This window comes from Syngnathoides biaculeatus, chromosome 4, assembly GCF_019802595.1.
Source record: "Syngnathoides biaculeatus isolate LvHL_M chromosome 4, ASM1980259v1, whole genome shotgun sequence".
Lineage (NCBI taxonomy): Eukaryota > Metazoa > Chordata > Actinopteri > Syngnathiformes > Syngnathidae > Syngnathoides > Syngnathoides biaculeatus.
In genome coordinates, this window is record NC_084643.1 from 14,570,550 (window position 1) to 14,592,197 (window position 21,648).

Sequence of the window (21,648 nt, forward strand, 5' to 3'; positions counted from 1 at the left end):
CTCCAAGTTCTTATGATCCATAAGAACCAGAAATGGCACTTATGATCCCATCCAGCCAGTGTCTCCATTCCTCCAGCGCCGTTTTGACCACCAGTAATTCGCGATTGCCGACATCATAATTCCGCTCTGCCGGAGTCAGCCTCTTAGACAGGAAGGCGCACGGGTGAACTCTTCCATCCCTTGCACTCTGGGAGAGTACTGCTCCCAATCCCAAGTCCGATGCATCCACTTCTACCACAAACTGCCTCTCTGGCTCTGGCATGATGAGGACGGTGATGTGGTGAAACTCGACCCAAGTCTTTCAAAGGCCTCCTGGCAGGTCACATCCCACTCGGATGAATTGCGGGGCGGAGTGAGGGCGCGCAAGGGGGTAGCTATGGAACTGAAGTTCCTGATGAACTTGCGGTAGAAGTTGGCGGATCTGATGAACCTCTGCACCTCCCTGCGATTGGTGGGAGTGGGCCATAGGAGAACCGAGTCGACCTTACTGGGATCCATGCGAATCTCTCACTCGGCCAAGATGAATCCCAGGAATGTGACGGAAGGTCGGTGGAACTCGCAGTTTTCCATCTTGACATATAGGTTATGTCGTTGTAGATGCTGCAGTACCTCCCTGTTGTGAGAAGCTCCGTCCGGGGAAAAGATCTGTCTTCGAGGTAGACGAACACGTTCTTGTTCAGTCTCTCCTGAAGCACATCATTAATGAAATTCTGAAACAGCGCTGGCGCGTTCGTCAGGCCAACCGACATCACCAGGTATTTGTAGTGGCCTGTTGGTGTATTAAAGGCCGTCTTCCACTCGTCCCCTTCTCTGAAGGGTACTCATGTCAACCAACTCCCGATCTTTACCTGTCATAGTCCCAACATTCACCTGGAACGCATTTCGTAAATACAACTTGATGAAGATCCGGGCCCCTTGAAGCAGTTCGAATGCGGTAGCAATTAGGGGAAGAGGGTACCTGTTCTTGACGGTGATGTCATTGAGTCCCTTGTAATCAATACAGAGCCGTATCGAGGTGTCCTTCTTCTTGACAAAGAAGAATCCTGCTCCAGCCGGTGAAAATGATGGTCGGATGAGTCCTGCCGCTTGCGACTCCTCCACGTACTCCTTCATGTCTTGGTGTTCCGGTCCTGTTAATGAAAAGAGCCTCCCTCGAGGGGGTGAGGTGCTGGGCAACGACTCGATAGCACGATCGTACGGGCAGTGCGGCGGAAGGGATTTGGCTTTTGCCTCTGAGAAAACTTCCTTGAGGTCCTGATAACAGGACGGCACTGCTGGTAAGTCCAATATGGACTTCAATTCCTGTAAGTCGACTGGCGCGATCTGTAAACTCTTCTCTTCTTGAGCCCCAAAACACACCTCACTACATTCTTCGCCCCACGCCCTGATTTGGGAAGGGATCCGGTCAATATGTGGGTTGTGTCTTTTAAGCCAGGGACTGTCCAAGATGACATCTCTGCTCCGCGAGTTGAATACATGGAAGCTTATTTTTTGTGTGTGATCGTCTGGAAATGTCATCCTCAGAGATTGCGTTGAGTTACTCGGCAAAGGAATTTACCATTGGCCGCAACTGCTTTGTGGAACCGCTGTGTTTGAAAAGTCACAGCACCCAAGGCCTCTACTACCCATGGATTAATCAGATTCGCGTCCGATTCCGAGTCAGTAAAGGCAGTGGCGGAATAAGTATAGCTCCCCGTACTCAAGGTGACTCGAAGCAGTGCTCGACTCGATTCCGCTGCGGTGTAATTCACACTCAACGGAGTCGTGATCTTGAGGGCGGAGCGCTTGGGCCTGATCAGACAGTGGGGTACTAAGTGACGATGGCGTCCAGAGTAGAAGCATTGACCCTCCCGCCGACGTCGCAATCGTTCCTCTGCCGGACCCTCGAATCCCTCAACCTGCATCGACTCTGTCGTGGGTATGGTCGTCGGCAGCAGGGAAACCGGCGGGGCAGAGGCACCCTGCTGTCCTTCAAGTAGCGCATCCACTTGTCCCTGGATCGCTAGCCTCTGGTCGATCTTGAGAGCGAGGGCGATGAGTGAATCCAGGGAGGTAGGCAGGTCCACGGCAATGAGGTGGCTGCGGATTTGCGGTGAGAGCCCGCGGAAGAAGGCGTCGAAAAGCGCATCCTCATTCCATCGACTTTCGACAGCTCTGATGCGAAACTCGATAGCGTAATCCGCCACGCGATGCTGTCCGCGTCGTAACGTGATCAACGTCGCTGCTGCTTCGCGTTCCGGCGAGACATACTGGAAGACCTGCATCATCGCGGAGACAAAGGACATCCAGGAGTGGAATGTTCCGGCGTTGCGACTCCACTCTGCCATGGCCCATGCCTCTGCTATTCCCGTCATGTGGGATATGACGAAGGCAATTTGTGCGCGGTCCATTGGGAAGGTGGAGGCCTGTAGCACAAAGTTAAGATCGCACTGGGCGAGAAAGGGTTTGACGTTCCCCGAGTCACCGGAAAAGCGTTTGGGCCGGGAGAGAGGTGTGGCCCCGAACCGCTGAAACTCCGCGACTGGCGGGGTAGTCGGAGCGACCTAGACTGAGGTAGGAACCGTGGCGGTCGGCGTGGCGCTAGCCTGGGAAGCTAGCCATGGCTCTTATCGGGCATAGATCTCGTGAAGTCTCTGGTTAGTCACGTGAAGAGTCTCCTGCTTGGCCCGGTTTCTGCCTTTGATTTGCAATGAGCGGCGGATGGCTTCTGAGTCGGCTGGGTCCTTTTCGTGGCCAGATTGTTCCGTCATAACCAGAACGCTAGGGCGGACCCAAGCAGGGTTCGCACGCGGCCCTAAAAGTCCCTAAAAACCCCTAAATTTTTGAAGGTGCATTTTGGGGCTCCTAAAAGTCCTTAAAATCCGCGAAAACCGGCCAAGCCCCTAAAAAGGCCTTAAATTAAAAAAAAATCAAAGGGAGGACCTCTACCGCCAAAATTCTCCCTAAAAAATGAATCTTTTATTTCTTAAAAAAATAGCGATCCGTCTGGCGTCCAAATCAGCCGGAAATTGTCAACGGAAGTCACCGTGTTGACAACTAGTCGCCATCTTGTCGATATTCCATTGTTTGTTTCCGTGAGTAGGCATTTCACTTCGTCTTCGTTATGATGTAGCGTAGTTCTTTCATCGATCCAACTTGTATCACGGGGAAGTGCATTTTTCAAGAAGCTTGGGTTGGAAGTAAGGAGTTTGGGAGCTGGGTTCGTCGAGATCCAAAAGATCGGCACGTTTTATTGCCATCTGTGCAAGCAGAGTTACCAGCTTGAAAAGATGTGCGTCAAAGCGCTGGAGTCCCACCGGAAAAACAGGAGACGCGCTGATTTGGCGAAGACTCTCTCATCTTCCGTTGGTATGAATCTGTTTCTAAAATATCAAGATAGTGAAGCATCAACTTCAGGCAGTGGTACTAGCAGTGCATGTGCACTAGGGGTCGCAAATAAACGCTTACTTTCATAACCGGTTTTAACCGAACAGCTGTAGCAAAAAACCGGTACCATAGTGGTGTTTACATAATTAACCCGCGGGACCTCGAGTTGGGGTGCGGGGTTCCGCACGGACTGTTTTTGTTGTTGCTCTTCCGGAGTGACGAGTTCACAGAGTCCCCCCCCTGTTATGCGAGTAGTCTTTTGATGTCTGCCAATAAAACAAGTTTACTCCCATACTTTGAAGCGTTTCCTCGATGTCATGTTTGATGTTTCTTTGATTTAACTGAATGTTCTTTTGAGTCCAACTTTACTCTAACAGCGAAACTTGAAAAAAGTGGAAATGATGTTGATTAAAAAAAGCGCAATGTGGAGAACCGGAAGAAATTGGAAATTTTAACAGATTTCGAAAGTCCGATTACGGTTTCGGTTAAAAAAAACAAAAAAAAAAAACGGTTATAACCAGTTATTTGTAGCCGGTTGCGATCCCTAATGCGGACCTACAGTTGTCCAGCCAGAAGTCAGGCTTTATGAACGTAGTTCAATACACGAAGACGGACTCGTTAAAGGCAGAGATCGTGTGGACTTTAAAAGTGATCTGCAGCCATTACAGTGACAAATCTGAAAATAATTCAAAAGTGTTTGCAGTCATGTTCCCAGACAGTGACATTGATTTAAAAACTACCACTGTGTGGAAAGGAAGACTTCGTACCTTGCTACATTTGGCATCGCTGCCCACTTTTCATCTCTACTGCCTCAAAGCCAAAAAAGCCAAAATAGAGACTGACATATCAACGCTTATTGAGAAGGCTGATAGGCTGTGTGAGGAGGCAGAAGAAAAGAGGAATCTGAGGTTGCACTCAGAGGCAGAGCAAAGGAGAAGAGAGACACTTTTGCACCTCTGCAGCAACAAATAGAGGAGGCACTTTGTAGGCTCAAGGAGCTAGAGTAGGGGTGCTGAAACAGACATCAGTAGAAGACATTTGTGTATATAGTTGCAATTGTAGTTAGAATCTGTTTTTCTGTTTCTGTTATGTGAAGACGTTGACAATGGTCGTATCAATGAGAACTACCACAAGGGGCGACAGGTGATCACTGTCACAGGTACTGAGGTACTGGAACATTTGATGAACCAAGAACGGTTGATGGCACCATTGGGTGAGTCTTTTTTCCGTACCCCTGATTTCCCACGATAGCCCTAAATTTTTCATGTCGGCCCTAAATTTTTTCCGTGTCAGCCCTAAATATTTAGTGTCAGCCCCTAAAAATGCCCCTAAAAAGCCCTTAAATTTTTTTGGTCAGACTGAGTGTGAACCCTGCCAAGTGCACGACTTGGGAGGACAGGAAGGCAGTTCAAGGAAGATCTTTATTCGTTCCACGGTCGAATGCCGGAGAGTCAGTCAGAGTGAGCAGTTGTATCAGGAGCGTCAAGCTTACGGGGTTGATCAGAGGACAGGCGGAGGTTAGTACACAGGGGTTCTGGATCAGGAATGCGGGAACGAGGCATATATGGCAACGATCTGGCAAAGCCAGACCGGCCGCTGGGTCCTATATATTAGTGATGAAAGTCCTCCGGATTTTCCCGGAATTCCGGATTTTTTAATTTTTATGAAAATTGTTCCGGAAAATTGCCTAAAATTCATCCGGATATTAGATGACAACATTGAAAGAACATGCGTTTGAGTTCGTTGTTTTGCTTTCACGAGCATAGCCATGTTGAGGCACGTAAGACTAGTTAAAGTAACGCCCCTCCCCTCGCATTCTCTCCAGACGTCGCTTATTTTGTGTGGTCTTGACATTAATTTACGTGTTTATTTCATAAACGTTAACTAAACAAGCCTGCTCCAAAACAACCGCTATTCACCCGGAAACAGGAAATGCAAGTTAACCGTACTGAGCATGTACGGAGCATGTATGAAAGCGCATGTTCAGAACTGCGTCACGTAATGCGAGCGCATTTACGTTGAAAGTCATCAACATCATGAGCCATGTCAAAGGAAATTCAGTTACACCAGGGGTTCTCATTGCATCGATCGCGAGGCAGTGTGACGGCGTGCCCCCACAAAAAAAAAAGACACGTTAGACTATCATCCACCTTGTCGTTTGATTCAGGTGTGGCCAATACGTCGAGCGCATGCACATAAAGGCGCGTTCTAGCAAGCCGGCCTCCTATTTACGGCAGTCCCGCGATGCATACTCCCCCAACACAAGAAAACGTCAGGATTGCCGGGAGGAATGTTTGTTCCAATGTTTCACGAGCTTGTTGCCACGAACGCCCATTATTTTTAACTAAACTTTCAGCATTTTCAAAACATTGCAAGTATAGACCGTTCGTGTTTATTCCTTGACAGGCCAGTGCATTTAAATTTTCTTCAGATAGTTTGTCAAATCAAGAATTTTTATTGATAAATTTTAAATACCGTTTTATATCATGTTCTCCTAATATCAGTTGAAATTGGAAATTATCATTTCTGAGTTTTAATTTTTTTTCTATTTTAGTTAAGTATTTGTTTATTTTATTTTTAATTTACAGTTATGTTATATCAAACTAGTAAGTTATTTTAAGGCCATCCCTAATCACACATGCAACTTTATCTGCGAGCATGACTGACCACACCTGTACATTTTTCAAATGTGAATGACTGCGTATATTTATATATATATATATATATATATATATATCAAAATATTAAAGGCAACTGATTATACTGTTAGTATTACTAGATCTACATCTAAGATGGTGAGCAATGTGGTCGAGTGTATCAGTACAACGCAACATGGGAAGTTTGAGACTTAAACGTTAATGGTAATTACTACAGATCAACTTCTTTTAACATGTTTTGCTGTACGTTGTAGAAATTCTAGGATATATTTTCGTGTATATTCTATATCTATACTATATGTATAATGTGGGGAAAAAGGACAATTTTAGATGTTTTTTTACTGAATAGTTCACTTAATTCATTTGTCTTGAGATAGATGGCATATTTTAATGACAAATGTGATTTTGTGCTATCCAGTGATAGGGGGGATGGGGGGCAAAAAACCTCTGGGCTTGGCCCTTGGGGAACTTCTGCCCAACTTTTTTTTTGGTCAGGACTTAGAAATTTTACTTTCAATTTTTGTCTGAATTTTGTTCACAGATATCGCCAGAATGCACCACAGCCATCCATTTTTGCAAAAGTTTCACGGGGGGGGTCATGCGCCCGGACCCCCCTAGTGCTCACATTTGTATTTTCAGGAATTTTCACAAAAGTCCACTTTCATATCTATAATTAACATCATAGATTGATGCGAGCAGTGTGGCTCTTGTGTCTGCTTCTTCTTCTTCAGCACAAAAGTGTTGAGAAAGAGGAGGAGGATGCCATAACACATCATCGTTCACAACCATGGGCAATGTACTTCAGCGTACTTTACTGAGCTCACTTAAATAAAATTACAGAGAAGGTGAAGTAGGCTACAATATCTAAAATTTACTCCAAGACTGTGACGAGGACTCATCCAGGAGGTCACAAAAAACGTCAAACAACATCTAAAGACCTGCAGCCCTCGTTGGTCTCAGTTAAGGTCAGGGCTCATGATTCTACCAGAACAAAAAGACTCGACAAAAGTGGAATCCATTGGAGAGTTCTTAGGCAAAAACGCCTCCTGTAAGGAAAGAATACAAAGGCTCATCTCACATTTGCACAAGACATCTTGATGTTCCTCAAAACGGTTTGTGAAATACTCTGTGGACTGACAAGTTAGAAATTGAATTGCTAGAAGGTGTGTGGCCATTACATTTGGCGTTAAAAATGGCACAGCGTTTGATAGAAAGCTCATTACGCCAACAGTAAAGCATGGTGGTGGCAGTGTTGATGATCTGGGGCTGCTTTTCTACCTCAGGATCAGGACAACTTGCTGTGATTGGAACAATTCATTTTCCTGTGTAACAGAAAATACTGAAGGAAAATGTCCGGCCGTCAGTTTGTGCCCTCAAACTCGAGGGCTCTTGGATCATGCACCAGGACAATGATCTGAAACACACCAGCAAGTCCACCTCTAATTGCCTCAAAAAAAAAAAATTAAGGTTTTGGAGTGACAAAGTCTGGATTTCAGTCCAATTGAGATAATGCGGTGTGACCTTCAACGGGCATTTCGTGCTAGAAAGCCCTTTTACATGGCGGAATTGAAATAACTCTGTGACAAAATTCCTCCAGAGTGAGACAGAGACACGCACACACATACAAGTTGAAGCCAGGAGATGACAAACATACATACATATGCAAAAATACATTAAATTTTTTTGTCTCACTTTTCTTTTTTTTTTTTTTTTTAAACAATTTTTTTCTAAATTTCTCCTGTTTCAGGTCAGTCAAGATCACCAAAAATATTTACTTTTATTAAATGCCACAAAAATGAGAGAATTCTCTTTGTGGCCAAAAGTTTACATCCACAAAAAGTACTATGCAACAAAACTATTTACTACTACTACTAACTAACTACTACTATACTACGTTGGGGAAGCCCAGATGATTCGGTCATGACTTTGGAAGCTCATGATAGGTTGACTGACATGAGTTAATTGATAGCACACCTAGGGATGTGAAAGAAGAGTTTTGCTGATACTTGTGTTCAATTTCCAAATGCTTGAAGGTGCCACGTTCATCTGTTCAAACAATTATATGCAAGTATAAACATAATGGAAATGTCCAGCCATCACACTGCTCAGGAAGACTGGCTTTGTGTCACAGAAATGAATGTGCTTTGGTCCGAAATGTGCGACTCAATCTTAGAACAAAAGTTACAAACCTTGTGAAGGTGCTGGATGAAGCTGGTAAAAGAGTGTCATTATCTACAGTGAAACAAGTCCTGCACCAACATGGGGTGAAAGGCCATTTACAGAGAATGAAGCTATTACTTAGAAAGAAACGTGAAAAGACAGATTACAGTTTGCTGAAACACCAAGAAAAAAATCGTAACTTCTGGGGGCATGTCCTGTGGTCTACTGAAACTGAAGTGGAGCTATTTGGCCATAATGACGAACGTTACATCAGGAGGAAAAAGGGGGAAGCTTCTACATCGCAGAACACCATACTAACAGTGAAGCATGCAGGTGACAGCATCATATTGTGGGCCTGTTTGGATGAATTGGAGCTCTTCCTAAAACTGCATAATCAATAAAAATACAGTGAAGAAAATAAGTGTTTGAACACCCTGCTAGATTGCAAGTTCCCCCACTTAGAAATCATGGAGGTGTATGTCCACTATGGGAGACATAATAAAAAAAGAAAAATCCAGAAATCAAATTTTTTTTTTTTTTTTTTGGTAACATTTTTGTGTGATACAGCTGCAAATAAGTATTTGAACACCTGTCTATCAACTAGAATTCTGACCATCAAAGACCTGTTAGCCCACCTTTAAAAGTCCACCTCCACTCCATGTATTTTCCTAAATTGATGCACCTGTATGAGGTTGTTAGCTGCATAAAGATACCTCTCCACCCCATATTATCAGTAAGACTTGAACTTATAACATGGCCAAGACCAAAGAGCTGTTCAAAGACACCAGAGACAAAATTGTACAACCCCACATGACTGGAAAGGGCTATGGAGAAATTGCCTAGCAGCTTGGTGAAAAAAAGGTCCACTGTTGGAGTAGTAATTAGAAAATGGAAGAAGCTAAACATGTGATGGTCAATCTCAATCAGAGTGGAGCCATATGAAAGGTATCACCTTGTGGGGTCTCAATGGTCCTTAGAAAGGTGCGGAATCAGCCCAGGACTACACGAGAGGACTTGGTTAATGACCTGAAAAGAGCTGGGACCACCGTTTCCAAGGCGACTGTTGGGAATACACTAAGACATCATGGTTTGAAATCATGCATGGCACAGAAGGTTCCCCTGCTTAAACCAGCAGGTGTCAACGCCCGTCTTAAATTTGACAATTATCATTGCGATGATACAGAAGAGTCATGGTTTTGTTTTCAGATGAGACCAAAATGGAACTTTTTGGTCATCATTCAAATAACCGTGTTAGGAGGAAGACGAACAATGAGTTCCATCCCAAGAACACCATCCCTGCTGTGAAGCATAGGGGTGGTAGCATCATGCTTTGGGGGTGTTCTTCTGCACATAGGACAGGACGACTGCAATGTATTAAGGAGAGGATGACTGCGGCCATGTATTGTGAGATTTTGGGGAACATCTTTCCCTCAGTCAGAGCATTGAAGATGAGTCGTGGCTGGGTCTTTCCATTTGACAATGACCCGAAGAAGCACCAGAGACAAAATTGTACAACTCCACACGGCTTGAAAGGGTGACAAAGAAATTGCCAAGCAGCTTGGTGGAAAAAAGGTCCACTGTTGGAGCAATTATTAGAAAATGGAAGAACCTAAACATGACTGTCAAGTGGAGCCCATGCAAGATATCACCTCGTGAGGTCTCAATGATCCTTCGGAAGGCGAGGAATCAGCCCATTGTTTCCAAAGTGACTGTTGGTAATACACTAAGACGTCATTGTTTGAAATCATGCATGGCACAGAAGGTTCCCCTGGTTAAACCAGCACATGTCAAGGCTCGTTTTAAGTTTGCCAATGACCATTTGGATGATACAGAGGATTCATGGGAGAAAGTTTTGTGGTCAGATGAGACCAAAATTGAACTTTTTGTCCATAATTCCACTAACCATGTTTGGAGGAAGATGAATGATGAGTTGCACCCCAAGAACACCATCCCTACTGTGAACCATTGGCGTGGTAGCTTCATGCTTTGGGGGTGTTTTTTTGCATATGGGATAGGACGACTGCACTGTATTAACAATGAACTGAAGCACACAGCCAGGAAAACCAAGGAGTAAGAAGCATATCAAGGTTCTGATTTGGCCTAGCCAGTCTCCAGACCTAAAGCCAATATAACATTTTGGATGGAGCTGAAACTCTGTGTTTCTCAGCGACAGCCCAGAAACCTGCCTGATCTAAAGATCTGTTTGGAGGAGTGGGCCAAAATCCCTCCTGCAGTGTATGCAAACCTGGTGAACAACTACAGGAAAGGTTTGACCTCTGTAATTGCAAACAAAGGCTACTGTACCAAATATTAACATTGGTTTTCTCAGGTGTTCAAATCCTTATTTGCAGCTGTATCACACAAATAAATCGTTAAAAAAAATCATAGTGATTTCTGTATTTTTCTTTAGATTATCTCTCTCACAGTGGACATGCACCTACAATGAAAATTTTGGACCCATCCATGATTCCTAAGTGGGAGAACTTGCAATATAGCAGGGTGTTCAAATACTCATTTTCTTCACTTTACATGACATGGAGATGTTAAGGCAACATCTCAAGACATCAGCTAAAACTTGGGTGCGAATCGGTCTTCCAAATAGACAATGGTTAAAAAGTGGCTTGAGGATAAAAAAGTGACCATCACAAAGCCCTGATCAGAATAACATCAAAAATTTGTGAACAGATCTGAAAATATATCTGCGGCAAGGCAATTGACAAACCTGATTCAGTTACAACAGTTCTGCCAGGAGGAATAGGCAAGGATTCCAGCAGAGGACTGTCAGAAGCTTATATCAGGTTACCCAAAACATTTGGTCCAGTTCAAATGAAATGCTATGCGATACTTAGGAAATGCATGTAAATTTTTTACCTCGAGGAAAATGATACAACATTTAACAAAATTAAATTTTGGTGATCTTGACTGACGTGAAACAGAAGAGGTTTAGTCTGATTTAACTTCAGACAATGAGACAATAAAATGTTTTTGCACAGTGCACGTAAACTGACTTCTGACTTCAAATGTGTGTGTGCGTGTGAATGTATGTATGTACTGTCGTGTTCAAATTGATGAGTCCAATGTGACTAACCAGGTTTAGTCCCTGTTTTCAGTCTATATTTTGATTGCGACATGTCAAATAAGTGACCAGTTGGTGCAGTGGATTTTCAGAAAACCAACAAGACCCAGCATTCATGATATACACATTTTTAAGACGGTGCAATTTTTTGAAAGGGGTGTGTTAAAATAATTTGCATTGTGGCATTCAATCAATGAGGTAATCAATTTTGGTGTGAATCAGGTGGCCCCTATTTCAGGATTTCTACTTGAAAGGCTGAGGAAGTTCTTGGGAATTACAGACTCACAGGACCTGAAGTGGGAAACGCGCAACAACGCCATCTTCAAAAAGAAAAGAAAAAGAAAAGAAAAAAAAAAACAGAAGCATGTAATTCTTGCAGGTTCTAAGAAAGCATGGCCCTTTCACAAAAGTGAGAGAAAGACAGTTCTACACAGCGGTCTGGTTTGGAGGTTGCAACAAAAACAGACGAGCTTCAACTTCAACAGACAATCAAAACCACTGAACGGATTGTCGCCACCACCCTACCCACCCTTGAAGACTTGCACGCCACTCAAACTAGGATCAGTGCAGGCATGATCCTTTCTGATCCTCCACATCCTGGTCACCACCTCTTCCAGCTCCTTCTTTCGGGTAGGTGCTACCGATCAATGCAGATTAAAACTAGCAGGCATTATCAGGTTTTTTTCCCTCTTTTGCGATTAAGTCATTAAATTCTTGATCAGCGAACCTTCGAGTTCTGTGTTGCATCGTTGTTGGGACACGCCCTCATATTCTCCTTGTCCAATCAGTATTAGTACTAGTCATATACACTGTATCCTATTGGATGATTCGTCACTTTCAACTGCTGCCGATGCACAATTGTCATTGTACTGGTCTATAATAGTGAACCGCCAATGGGTAAGAGCACTCCGTATAAGCTGAACATAATGTGAGCCGTTGATGCACTCTAAACTGCTGTAAATGCTAGAAGACTGCATCTTGTACAACTGTGACTCTTATAAGGAATAGTTCCTATGAATTGAATGTCTATTGTTCATCATTCTTGTTTGTTCTTCTCAGTACTCAACATGAATGTGGTACCAGGGCGCCACCCACTGCCGGAGACAAATTTCTTGTGTGTTGTTACTTACTTGACCATTAAATCTGATTCTGAAATGGGTCGTTCAACATATTGTTCAGAAGAATAGCGTACTTCAATCAAAAGTTTGATTAGAGAGGGGAAACGTTATCAAGAGATGCAAAGAAATATATAGGCTGTTCATCCAAAACAGCCATGTTCAAATTCCGGCCCTGTGGCCAAATGCGGGCTGTGGTCAAATTTCATCCGGCCTAGAGCCGCTGTCATCAAATCAATAGCATCTGGCTCGCATGTAGACTTATTCGGCAGCGGTACTGTTAGCTGCATATGCCATAGCTTAAAACTAAATGCTGTTGCTGCTTTACCCACTATGAGGCAGCAGCCTGTTTGACTCTTTGCCCAATTTTCAAAAATCTCGACAATCAACAAAAAAAGCAAAGTTGACTGGGAGGGTAGACGCTTCATGGTTGGGTGAAAATCGGACTATTTCGTCATTGAAATACGCAACAACTGTATCTGCCTCATTTATAAAGAGATCATGGCTGTTTTTAAAGAGTGTGATGTGTAAAGATGTGAAGAGACATTACCAAACAAGAAATGCTGACATACATGAAGCTAGTTTAATCTCACAGCAGCAATATTTTGCAAGAGCCCAAGAAGAAGTGGGACACTGAGAGGACTGAGGAGAGGCGAAAGGAGTACATCGAGATGCGACGTAGGGCAAAGGTAGAGATGGCAAAGACTAAACAAGAGTCATATGAAGACATGTACACCAGGTTGGACACGAAAGAAGGAGAAAAGGATCTCGACAGGTTGGCCAGACAGAGGGATAGAGTTGGGAAGGATGTGCAGCAGGTAAGGGTGATTAAGGATAGAGATGTAAATGTGTTGACTGGTGCCAGTTGTGTGCTAAATAGATGGATAGAATACTTTGAGAAGTTGATGAATGAAGAAAATGAGAGAGAAGGAAGAGTTGAAGAGGCAAGTGTGAAGGACCAGGAAGTGGCAATGATTAGTAAGGGGGAAGTCACAAAGGCACTACAAAGGATGAAAAATGGAAAGGCAGTTGGTCCTGATGACATACCAGTGGAGGTATGGAAGCAATTTGGAGAGATGGTTGTGGAGTTTTTGACCAACTTATTCAACAGAATACTAGCAGGTGAATGAGGAATGGAGGAAAAGTGTTCTAGTTCCCATTTTTAAGAACAAAGGCGATGTTCAGAGCTGTGGGAATTATAGAGGAATAAAGTTGATGAGCCACAGAATGAAGTTATGGGAAAGAGTAGTGGAGGCTAGAGTCAGGATAGAAGTATCTGCGAGCAACAGTATGGTTTCATGCCTAGAAAGAGTACCACAGATGCATTATTTGCCTTGAGGATGCTAGTGGAAAAGTACAGAGAAGGTCAGAAGGCGCTCCATTGTGTCTTTGCGGATCTTGAGAAAGCCTATGACGGAGTACCAAGAGAGGAACTGTGGTTCTGCATGCGTAAGTTTGGTGTGGCAGAGAAGTATGTTAAAATAGTACAGGACATGTATGATGGCAACAGAACAATGGTGAGGTGTGCCTTAGGTGTGTCAGAAGAATTTAAGGTGGAGGTGGGACTGCATCAGGGATCAGCTCTGAGCCCCTTCCTGTTTGCTTTGGTAATGGATAGGCTGACAGATGAGGTTAGACTGGAATCCACTTGGACCATGATGTTCGCAGATGATATTGTGATATGCAGTGAAAGCAAGGAGCATGCAGAGGAACAATTAGAAAGATGGAGAGATGCACTGGAAAGGAAAGGAATGAAGATTAGCCGAAGTAAAACCGAATATATGTGTGTGAATGAGAAAGGTGGAGGGGGAAGAGTGAGGCTTCAGGGAGAAGCGATAGCGAGCGTGAAGGACTTCAAATATTTAGGGTCAACAATCCAGACCAATGGTGAGTGTGGTCAGGAAGTGAAGAAACGGGTCCAAGCAGGTTGGAACAGCTGGCGGAAGGTGTCTGGTGTGTTATCTGACAGAAGAGTCTCTGCTAGGATGAAGGGCAAAGTTTACAAAACATTGGTGAGGCTGGCCATGATGTACGGATTAGAGCCAGTGGCACTGAAGAAACAACAGGAAGCAGAACTGGAGGTAGCAGAAATGAAGATGTTGAGGCTCTCACTCAGAGTAAGCAGGTTGGATAGGATTAGAAATGAGTTTAATAGAGGGACAGCCAAAGTTGGATGTTTTGGAGACAAGATTCGAGAGAGCAGACTTCGATGGTTTGGATATGTTCAGAGGCGAGAGAGTGAGTATATTGGTGGAAGGGTGCTGAGGATGGAGCTGCCAGGCAAAAGAAGGGGAAGACATGAGGGGAGTTGGGGTTAGAGAGGAAGATGCAGGAGATAGGCTAAGATGGTAAAAGATGACACGCTGTGGCGACCCCTAACGGGACAAGTTGAAAAGAGAAGAAGACTGGTACTTTTTTTCTGAAGTATAACTTTTAAGTGCAATAGGCTATAAATTTCAATGTCTACATTTTTGTCTGAAGTTTGACAAAATGATTTTGGTTGTGTGGACTCATTTTAAGTTTTCAAAATATTATGATTGCTCTGTTTTTACACTGTTAGAAGTAACCAGCGGTCACCATTTAACAGTTTGTTTTATTTAAAAAAAAAAAAAAAAAATGGTCTCTCTACCCCATGTCCCAAGAGCGAGTATCTGTAGCCAGGGATCAGATCGCCAAGACCTTTGGCTACTGCCCAGCTCACATCGCACCGCATCTCTATGGCCCCTCTCACAGGTGGCGAGCCGATGGGAAGGGGGACCCATGTTACCCTTTCGGGATGTGCCCGGCCGAGCCCCATAGGTGCAGGCCTGGCCACCCGGCACTCTCCTTCGAGCCCCACCTCCAGGCCTGGCTCTAGAGGGGGGGCCCGGTGACCCACGTCCGGGAAAAGGAACCCGAGATCCAATATTTGTATTTGTCATAGGGGTTATGGAGTCATACTTTGCCTGTTCCCTCACCTAGGACCTTTCTGCCATGGGTGACCCTGTCAGGGATGTGAAGCCCCAGACAACTTAGCTTCTAGGATCATCGGGACAGTCAAAACCCTCCACCATGATAAGGTGACTGCTCAAGGAGAAGCAGATCGTATTGTTAAAGCTGAGATGCCCTGGTGCGGAAAAAAAAAAAGCTGGGGACCACTACTCTAGAAGGTCTGCACTTTATCAGGGAAACCAAAATAAATCTTTTTTTTTCCACTGCTTATTTCTGAATGCGTCTGTGAACAAGCCATTCTTTTTGGGAATTGATACAATTCTGCTCATTTTCATGATGACTGCCCCCCAGAATGACTTTTCACCCTCAGTCCTCCTTCCCTGTGAAAAACAGTTTCAGGCAAAGGCAGGACTACACTTCGTGAAACACTCACATGTCAAAGCTATAATACCCGTAACAAGAGGAGCTGCTCGCTTCACCCTTGGTTCTCATCACAGAAGACATATTTGCCTTTGTTTTTTTTACAAAAGGATGTCAGATATAGTCATACCAATAGAAATGTTTTAGGATTGAACTCAGTTAAACTTAGCATTTTTTGTGGTCCTACGTAACTGTTCCATTCCTCATGTAGCCCCTTGAGAAAGCAAATTGCCAACCCATGGTTAAAAGTTCAAGAATTATTTTTTTTAATGAAATAAATAGAAATAGCTACTGAATTCGTATTTCAGGATGTTTTAGGATTTTTACTTATTTCCTCCCTCCCACTATTCTTTCCAATGTCATTCTATCAGCTGTTGGCCATTTCCTTCCCATGGTTTCATTTCCCCAATCTCACTTGTACTGTTCCAGATGGCATGGGGTTTAGTTCTTGGTCGAGCCACCACCACATTTCTCCTTCATAACGTCATTGTATTTTCCCGATTGCTATCCAGATTCGGTTGAAAGAAGAACTGGCAGTGACCACAGCCCAGCTTTCTCAAATCAAACTAGAGAGTTTGGCTCATCAGCAGAAGGTTTTGGAGCTGCAGACTGAATTGAGCACAAGGCTGCTCAATTGTGAACACCACTCTAAACACATCAATGTGCTGGAATCACTAATGGGAGGTTAGTGTTCATATATTTTCTCTGGAATAAGTTGATAATTTCTTTTAGGAAGAACACTGTGGAGAGAATATGTGGGTTTAAAGTGCCACTGACACCTAAAGCACAAAATTTACTACGTTTTTAACCAAAAATAATATGAAATGGACCCATCCATTTTTTCACAGGAAGGCAGGATTGTTGCCATATATCTTTTTTTCATCTCCTGGTATGGAAAGTCTTTCTTGGCTTTTGTGTTGAAGAACCAGAAAGTGACGTTTTTTTTGGAGTCGCGGGGTCGAGTGTCAATACCGATTGTCTTCTTTTCCTTTCGGCTTGTCTCGTTAGGGGTCGGCACAGCGTGTCATCTTTCTCCATCTAAGCCTATTTTGTGGATCTTCTTCTTTTAACACCTACTGTTCTCATGTCCGCCCTCACAACATCCATCAACCTTTTCTTTGGTCTTCCTCTCGCTCTTTTTCCTGGCAGCTCTATCCTCAGCACCCTTCTCCCAATATACTCACTCTCTTGTCTCTGAACATGTCCAAACCATCTAAGTCTTCTCTCTCTACCTTGTCTCCAAATCATCCAATTTTGGCTGTCCCTCTCATGAGCTCATTTCTAATCCTATCCAACCTGTTCAGTCCAAGCGAGAACCTCAGCATCTTCATTTCTGCTACCTCAAGTTCTGCTTCCTGTTGTTTCTTCAGTGCCACCATCTCAAATCCGTACTTCATGGCCGGCCTCACCACTGTTTTATCAACTTTGCCCTTCATCCGAGCGGTGACTCTTCTGTCGCATAGAACACCAGACACCTTCCGCCAACTGTTCCACCCCACTTGGACCTGTTTCTTCACTTCTTTACCACAGTGTCCATTGCTCTCTTATGTTGATCCCAAGTATTTGAAGCCATCCACCCTCACTATCTCTTCTCCCTGAAGCTTCACTCCTCCTGCTCCGCCCCTCACATCCATACACATATATTATGTTTTACTAAAGCTAATCTTCATTCCTCTCCTTTCCAGTGCGCGCCTCCATCTTTCTAATTGTTCCTACGCCTTCTCCCTGCTTTCACTGCATATCACAATATCATCTGCGAACATCAGAGTCCAAGGGGATTCCAATCTAACCTCATCTGTCAGCCTATCCATTACTACCACAAACAGGAAGGGGCTCAGCGCACATCCCTGATGCAGTCCCACCTCCACCTTAAATTCTTCTGACAGACCAACGACACAACTCACCGCTGTTCTTCTGCCCTCATACATGTCCTGTACTATTCTAACATATTTCTCCGCCACTCCAGACTTGCGCATGCAGTACCACAGTTCCTCTCTTGGTACTCTGTCATAGGCTTTCTCTATGGATGCCCTTCCTGCCACAACCCTCTGCATTTATCCGGGCTTGGGACCGGCCGACAGATAGCACAATAATGTGCTGCCCTTCGGGTGGATAGCCAAAATCAAGCAATCAAATAAACAAAGTCAGCACATAAGATACACAATTCACACACTACTTAGTCTTTGTTAAAGTTAAAGTCAGATAAAAGCAATCAAATAAACACAGTCAGCACATAAGGTACACAAATCACAAACTACATGTGTGAAAATATAATGGATATAACGATTCAAAGGATATGTGGATTTAAGGGATTAGGTAAAGTTCTTACCGCGCTAGGTTAAACTAGGGCCGAGCAGCTTCAACGCAAACAATACGGCTCATATTTGGGTATTAACATAAGACTTGTTAAATTTCCGATAAGTCCTCACGTCCCTTGTTGTACCCGTGGTTTAGGTCGTACACGTTATGAAGTTAAACACGTTCGATGCTTCTTCAACAGCACTGTTTGATCGCAAATGCTAATCATTGTTAGGCAGCTAAGCTAAAGCAGTCTGGGCCTATAGGCACGTTTAAATTGGTATCAGTCAGTCAGTAAGTACTCACAGTCCTCGTTGTAAACGAAACGTAGGTTTCGCAGGTCGTGTAGGTACTCACTCTTGAATGTTTACCTCCTCATTTGATTACAAACTTGATTTTCCGGAACTAGGCTCAGACGCGCAGATTCAACACGAACTCAAACTGCTCCAATTTGGGTACTAAAATTATACAGATGATGATTTTAGTCCACTGAAGTCGTCACCAGGGGTGTCCCACGTCGAGTGCTCACAACATTCGGTCCAAATTCAGCAAGATTTAGTTATTGAACGGTCTCGCAGGTCAGAGGCTCTTGGAATTGTTGTTACCAACCGGAAACCGGAAGCCAACCAATCTGTCTACACCAATTGTACCGATGAGAAATTACCTGTTTTTTCTGTGTGTTAGCCAAAATACCTGCTCGTTGTATTGCTGGATTTTGCTTGAACACTTGGGAGGATGGATTCATTCTTCACACATTTCCAAAAGACCTGGTTTGTCATGAAAAATGGATTGCACAGATGCAAAGGACAAAAGCTTTGTGGGTTCTAAATGACAAGTACTTGTGTATAGAGCTATTAAAAAAATAATATTTGAAGGGGTCTGATTTGTCTCACAGTTTATAGCATATGCTACTTGTTAATTTAGAATACGTTCCCTTGGTCAAACCAGCAAAATATAACAAAGCACTTGTATTGCGTGAAAGACAACTTAATCACACACAATACAAGACAAGACAAAACACTAACTAAATAGAAGTACAAAGATAGTTTAGTAGAGTGTAACACGTGCTAAATAGCCAAATGACGTCTAGTCACCAAACACAAAACAAATGTTATTTTCAGTGAATGTTCCAGGAATGCAGTGTGTTGTCTGTGTACTTGTCTGAAAGCAGCAGTATTAATAAAAAGCTTCGTCCGCGTCAGATGACATAATCTTTCTCTCAGAACTTAACAAAAGATCCGCGTTATATCGCTGGTGGCTGCCGTTAGCCGCTGTTTGTCCTGACACAGTGGTGGATCAGGCAGGGAGGTGGATTGGCTGCGTACGGGAAGGAGAAAGGAGCTCTCCCACCCACTGGTGTCTGGGCACCCCTGAAGTAGTTACTTTGCCCGGCATGGGTCTTCCTGAGTACGCTACATACACAAGACTTGTAAAAGAGTTGGGAAATCGAACAATTTTGGCCTGTCATTTTGAATATTTCATTGTGTTCCTCGTCCGTTTGTCGGTGAGCTTGTTTTTAGTTAGAAGTGATCCTCATATCTAAATAAGTCTTGAAACGATCAGGTAATACGCCCCTGGTCACTTCACTCGATTCTGAAATGTTCTTTTCTTTGAAAAGAGCTTCAGTCTCAGAAGGGGCGTCAGAAAAATCTGAAAATCTCTTGTTCATCTCCCATAGCAAGTCGCACAGCGTTTTTTTCAATGGCGACTGTCCCAGTTTGACATCTGCAAAGGATGTTCCAGGCAATATGGCCGCCACTGAGATGTCAATTGAGACTTCCACAACTTAATGCATTAATGACACGCTCTACGCTAAATTTTTTTCATGGAAGTGAATAATATTATATGTAATTTTCATAACAATATCTATTTTAAAATGTCTACCTGGGTGTCAGTAGCACTCCTCAGTGGAGGTACACTTGGCACATCCACTTGGTGTCCGGAATATATTGAGCTTTCAGCAGACATTCCTTCTCGATCAGATTCATTCGTGAAATGGACAGCTGATGAAATTTAGTTAACAATGGTATAGTGCTGTGGCATTACGCTTTTATCTCACTGTTCCGATGTTCTAATTGGTGATCCAACCATTGTCGTCTCCTTTACACACCTCTTAATCACACATCCTGATCAGAATTTACAGATGTTCATTTTATTGTGGAATATTGAGTGAACTGCATTGCTGACAGAAACATGGCCTTCTAATTTTCACCTGCCGTCCAAAAAATTTGAAGTGGCCATTCTCACTGTAAAGGCTTTAATGCACAACTGATGTTTTCATTGATAGAACATTACTGTTAGTATATGCATTTTTGTCTCAGAGCTTAAGGAAGTATCAGAAAGAGCCCAAACTCAGTACCGTACAGAGATGGAAAGGCGCAAGGAAATAGAGCAAAAGCTCAAAAACATGGAGGAGGAGGTCAATGACCTGAGGAGGAATCATAATGGTCTCAAACAAGTGAGTGCCATTCATCGTTTTTTTATGTCACTGAAAAGCTCAGTAATGTAGTCTTTATGTTTATGATATTGCCTTTATGATAATAACTTTTCTCTCAATTACCTGGGTGGGAATCACAGAGGAACTTGGGATGTGATGAGATAGTGTTTTTCCAAATGCAATGATATTATAATTATACAGCAGTCTGCAAAGTGGAAGCAAATCTGCTTCAATACAGTGAAGAAAATAAATATTTGAACACCCTGTGAAATTGCAAGTTCTCCCACTTGGAAATCATGAAGAAGGTCTGAAATTTTCATTGTAGGTGCATGTCCACTGTGAGAGATAAACGAAAAAGAAAAATCCAGAAATCACAATGTATGAATTTTTTTTTTTAAGGATCTATTTTTGTGATACAGCTGCAAATAAGTATTTGAACACCTATCAGCTACAATTCTGACCCTCAAAGACCCGTTAGTCCGCCTTTAAAAGTCCACCTCCACTCCATATATTATCCTGAATCAGATGCACCCTTGTGAGGTTGTTCGCTCCATAAAGAGACCTGTCCACCCCATACAATCAGTTAGACTCAAACTTGTAACGTGGCTAAGACCAAAGAGCTGTCCAAAGACACCAGAGACAAAATTGTACAACTCCACACGGCTAGAAAAGACTACATAGACATTGCCAACCATCTTGGTGGAAAAAAGGTCCACTGTTGGAGCAATCATGAGAAAAGTGGAAGAAGCAAAACATGACAGTCAATCTCAATTGGAGTGGAGACCCATGCAAGATATTATCTGGTGGGGTCTCAATGATCCTTAGAAAGGTGAGCATGCAGCCCAGGACTAAACAACAGGACTTGGTCAATGACCTGAAAAGAGCTGGGACCACCGTTTCCAAGGTGTCTGTTGGTAATACACTAGGATGTCATGATTTGAAATCATCAGTGATGAAAGTCCTCCGGATTTTCCCAGAATTACAGATTTTTTAATTTTCATGAAAATTGTTCCGGAAAATTGAGGGAAAATTGCCTAAAATTAATCCGAATATTAGTTGACAACATTGAACGAACATGCATTTGAGTTTGTTGTTTTGCTTTCACCAGCATAGCCATGTTGAGGCGCTAACACGAGTAACAGTAACGCCCCACCCCTCGCATTCTCTCAAGATGTCGCTTATTTTGTG

The 21,648-nt window shown here is 43.4% G+C and overlaps 1 protein-coding gene across 17 annotated transcripts in view; it reads left to right on the top strand.

Moving 5' to 3' along the window:
• The window catches only part of LOC133499991 (ubiquinol-cytochrome-c reductase complex assembly factor 3-like), a 124,706-nt gene that overhangs the window by 70,862 nt on the left and 32,196 nt on the right, over positions 1-21,648 (top strand). For 11 of the 17 annotated variants that reach the window (XR_009794806.1, XM_061818493.1, XM_061818492.1 and 8 more), the window contains 2 exons: positions 16,238-16,409; positions 20,345-20,481. The exons of 3 other annotated variants lie outside the window; for them this stretch is intronic. Coding sequence is in view for 11 of the 14 variants with exons in the window: in XM_061818493.1 (XP_061674477.1) it covers positions 16,238-16,409; positions 20,345-20,481 (309 nt within the window). In the remaining 3 variants the exon portion in view is untranslated. Of the gene's footprint in view, positions 1-4,462; positions 4,580-11,481; positions 11,890-16,237; positions 16,410-20,344; positions 20,482-21,648 lie in introns of those variants that run through there. 3 more of the 17 variants (XR_009794807.1, XR_009794808.1, XM_061818500.1) reach the window with 3 other exon arrangements.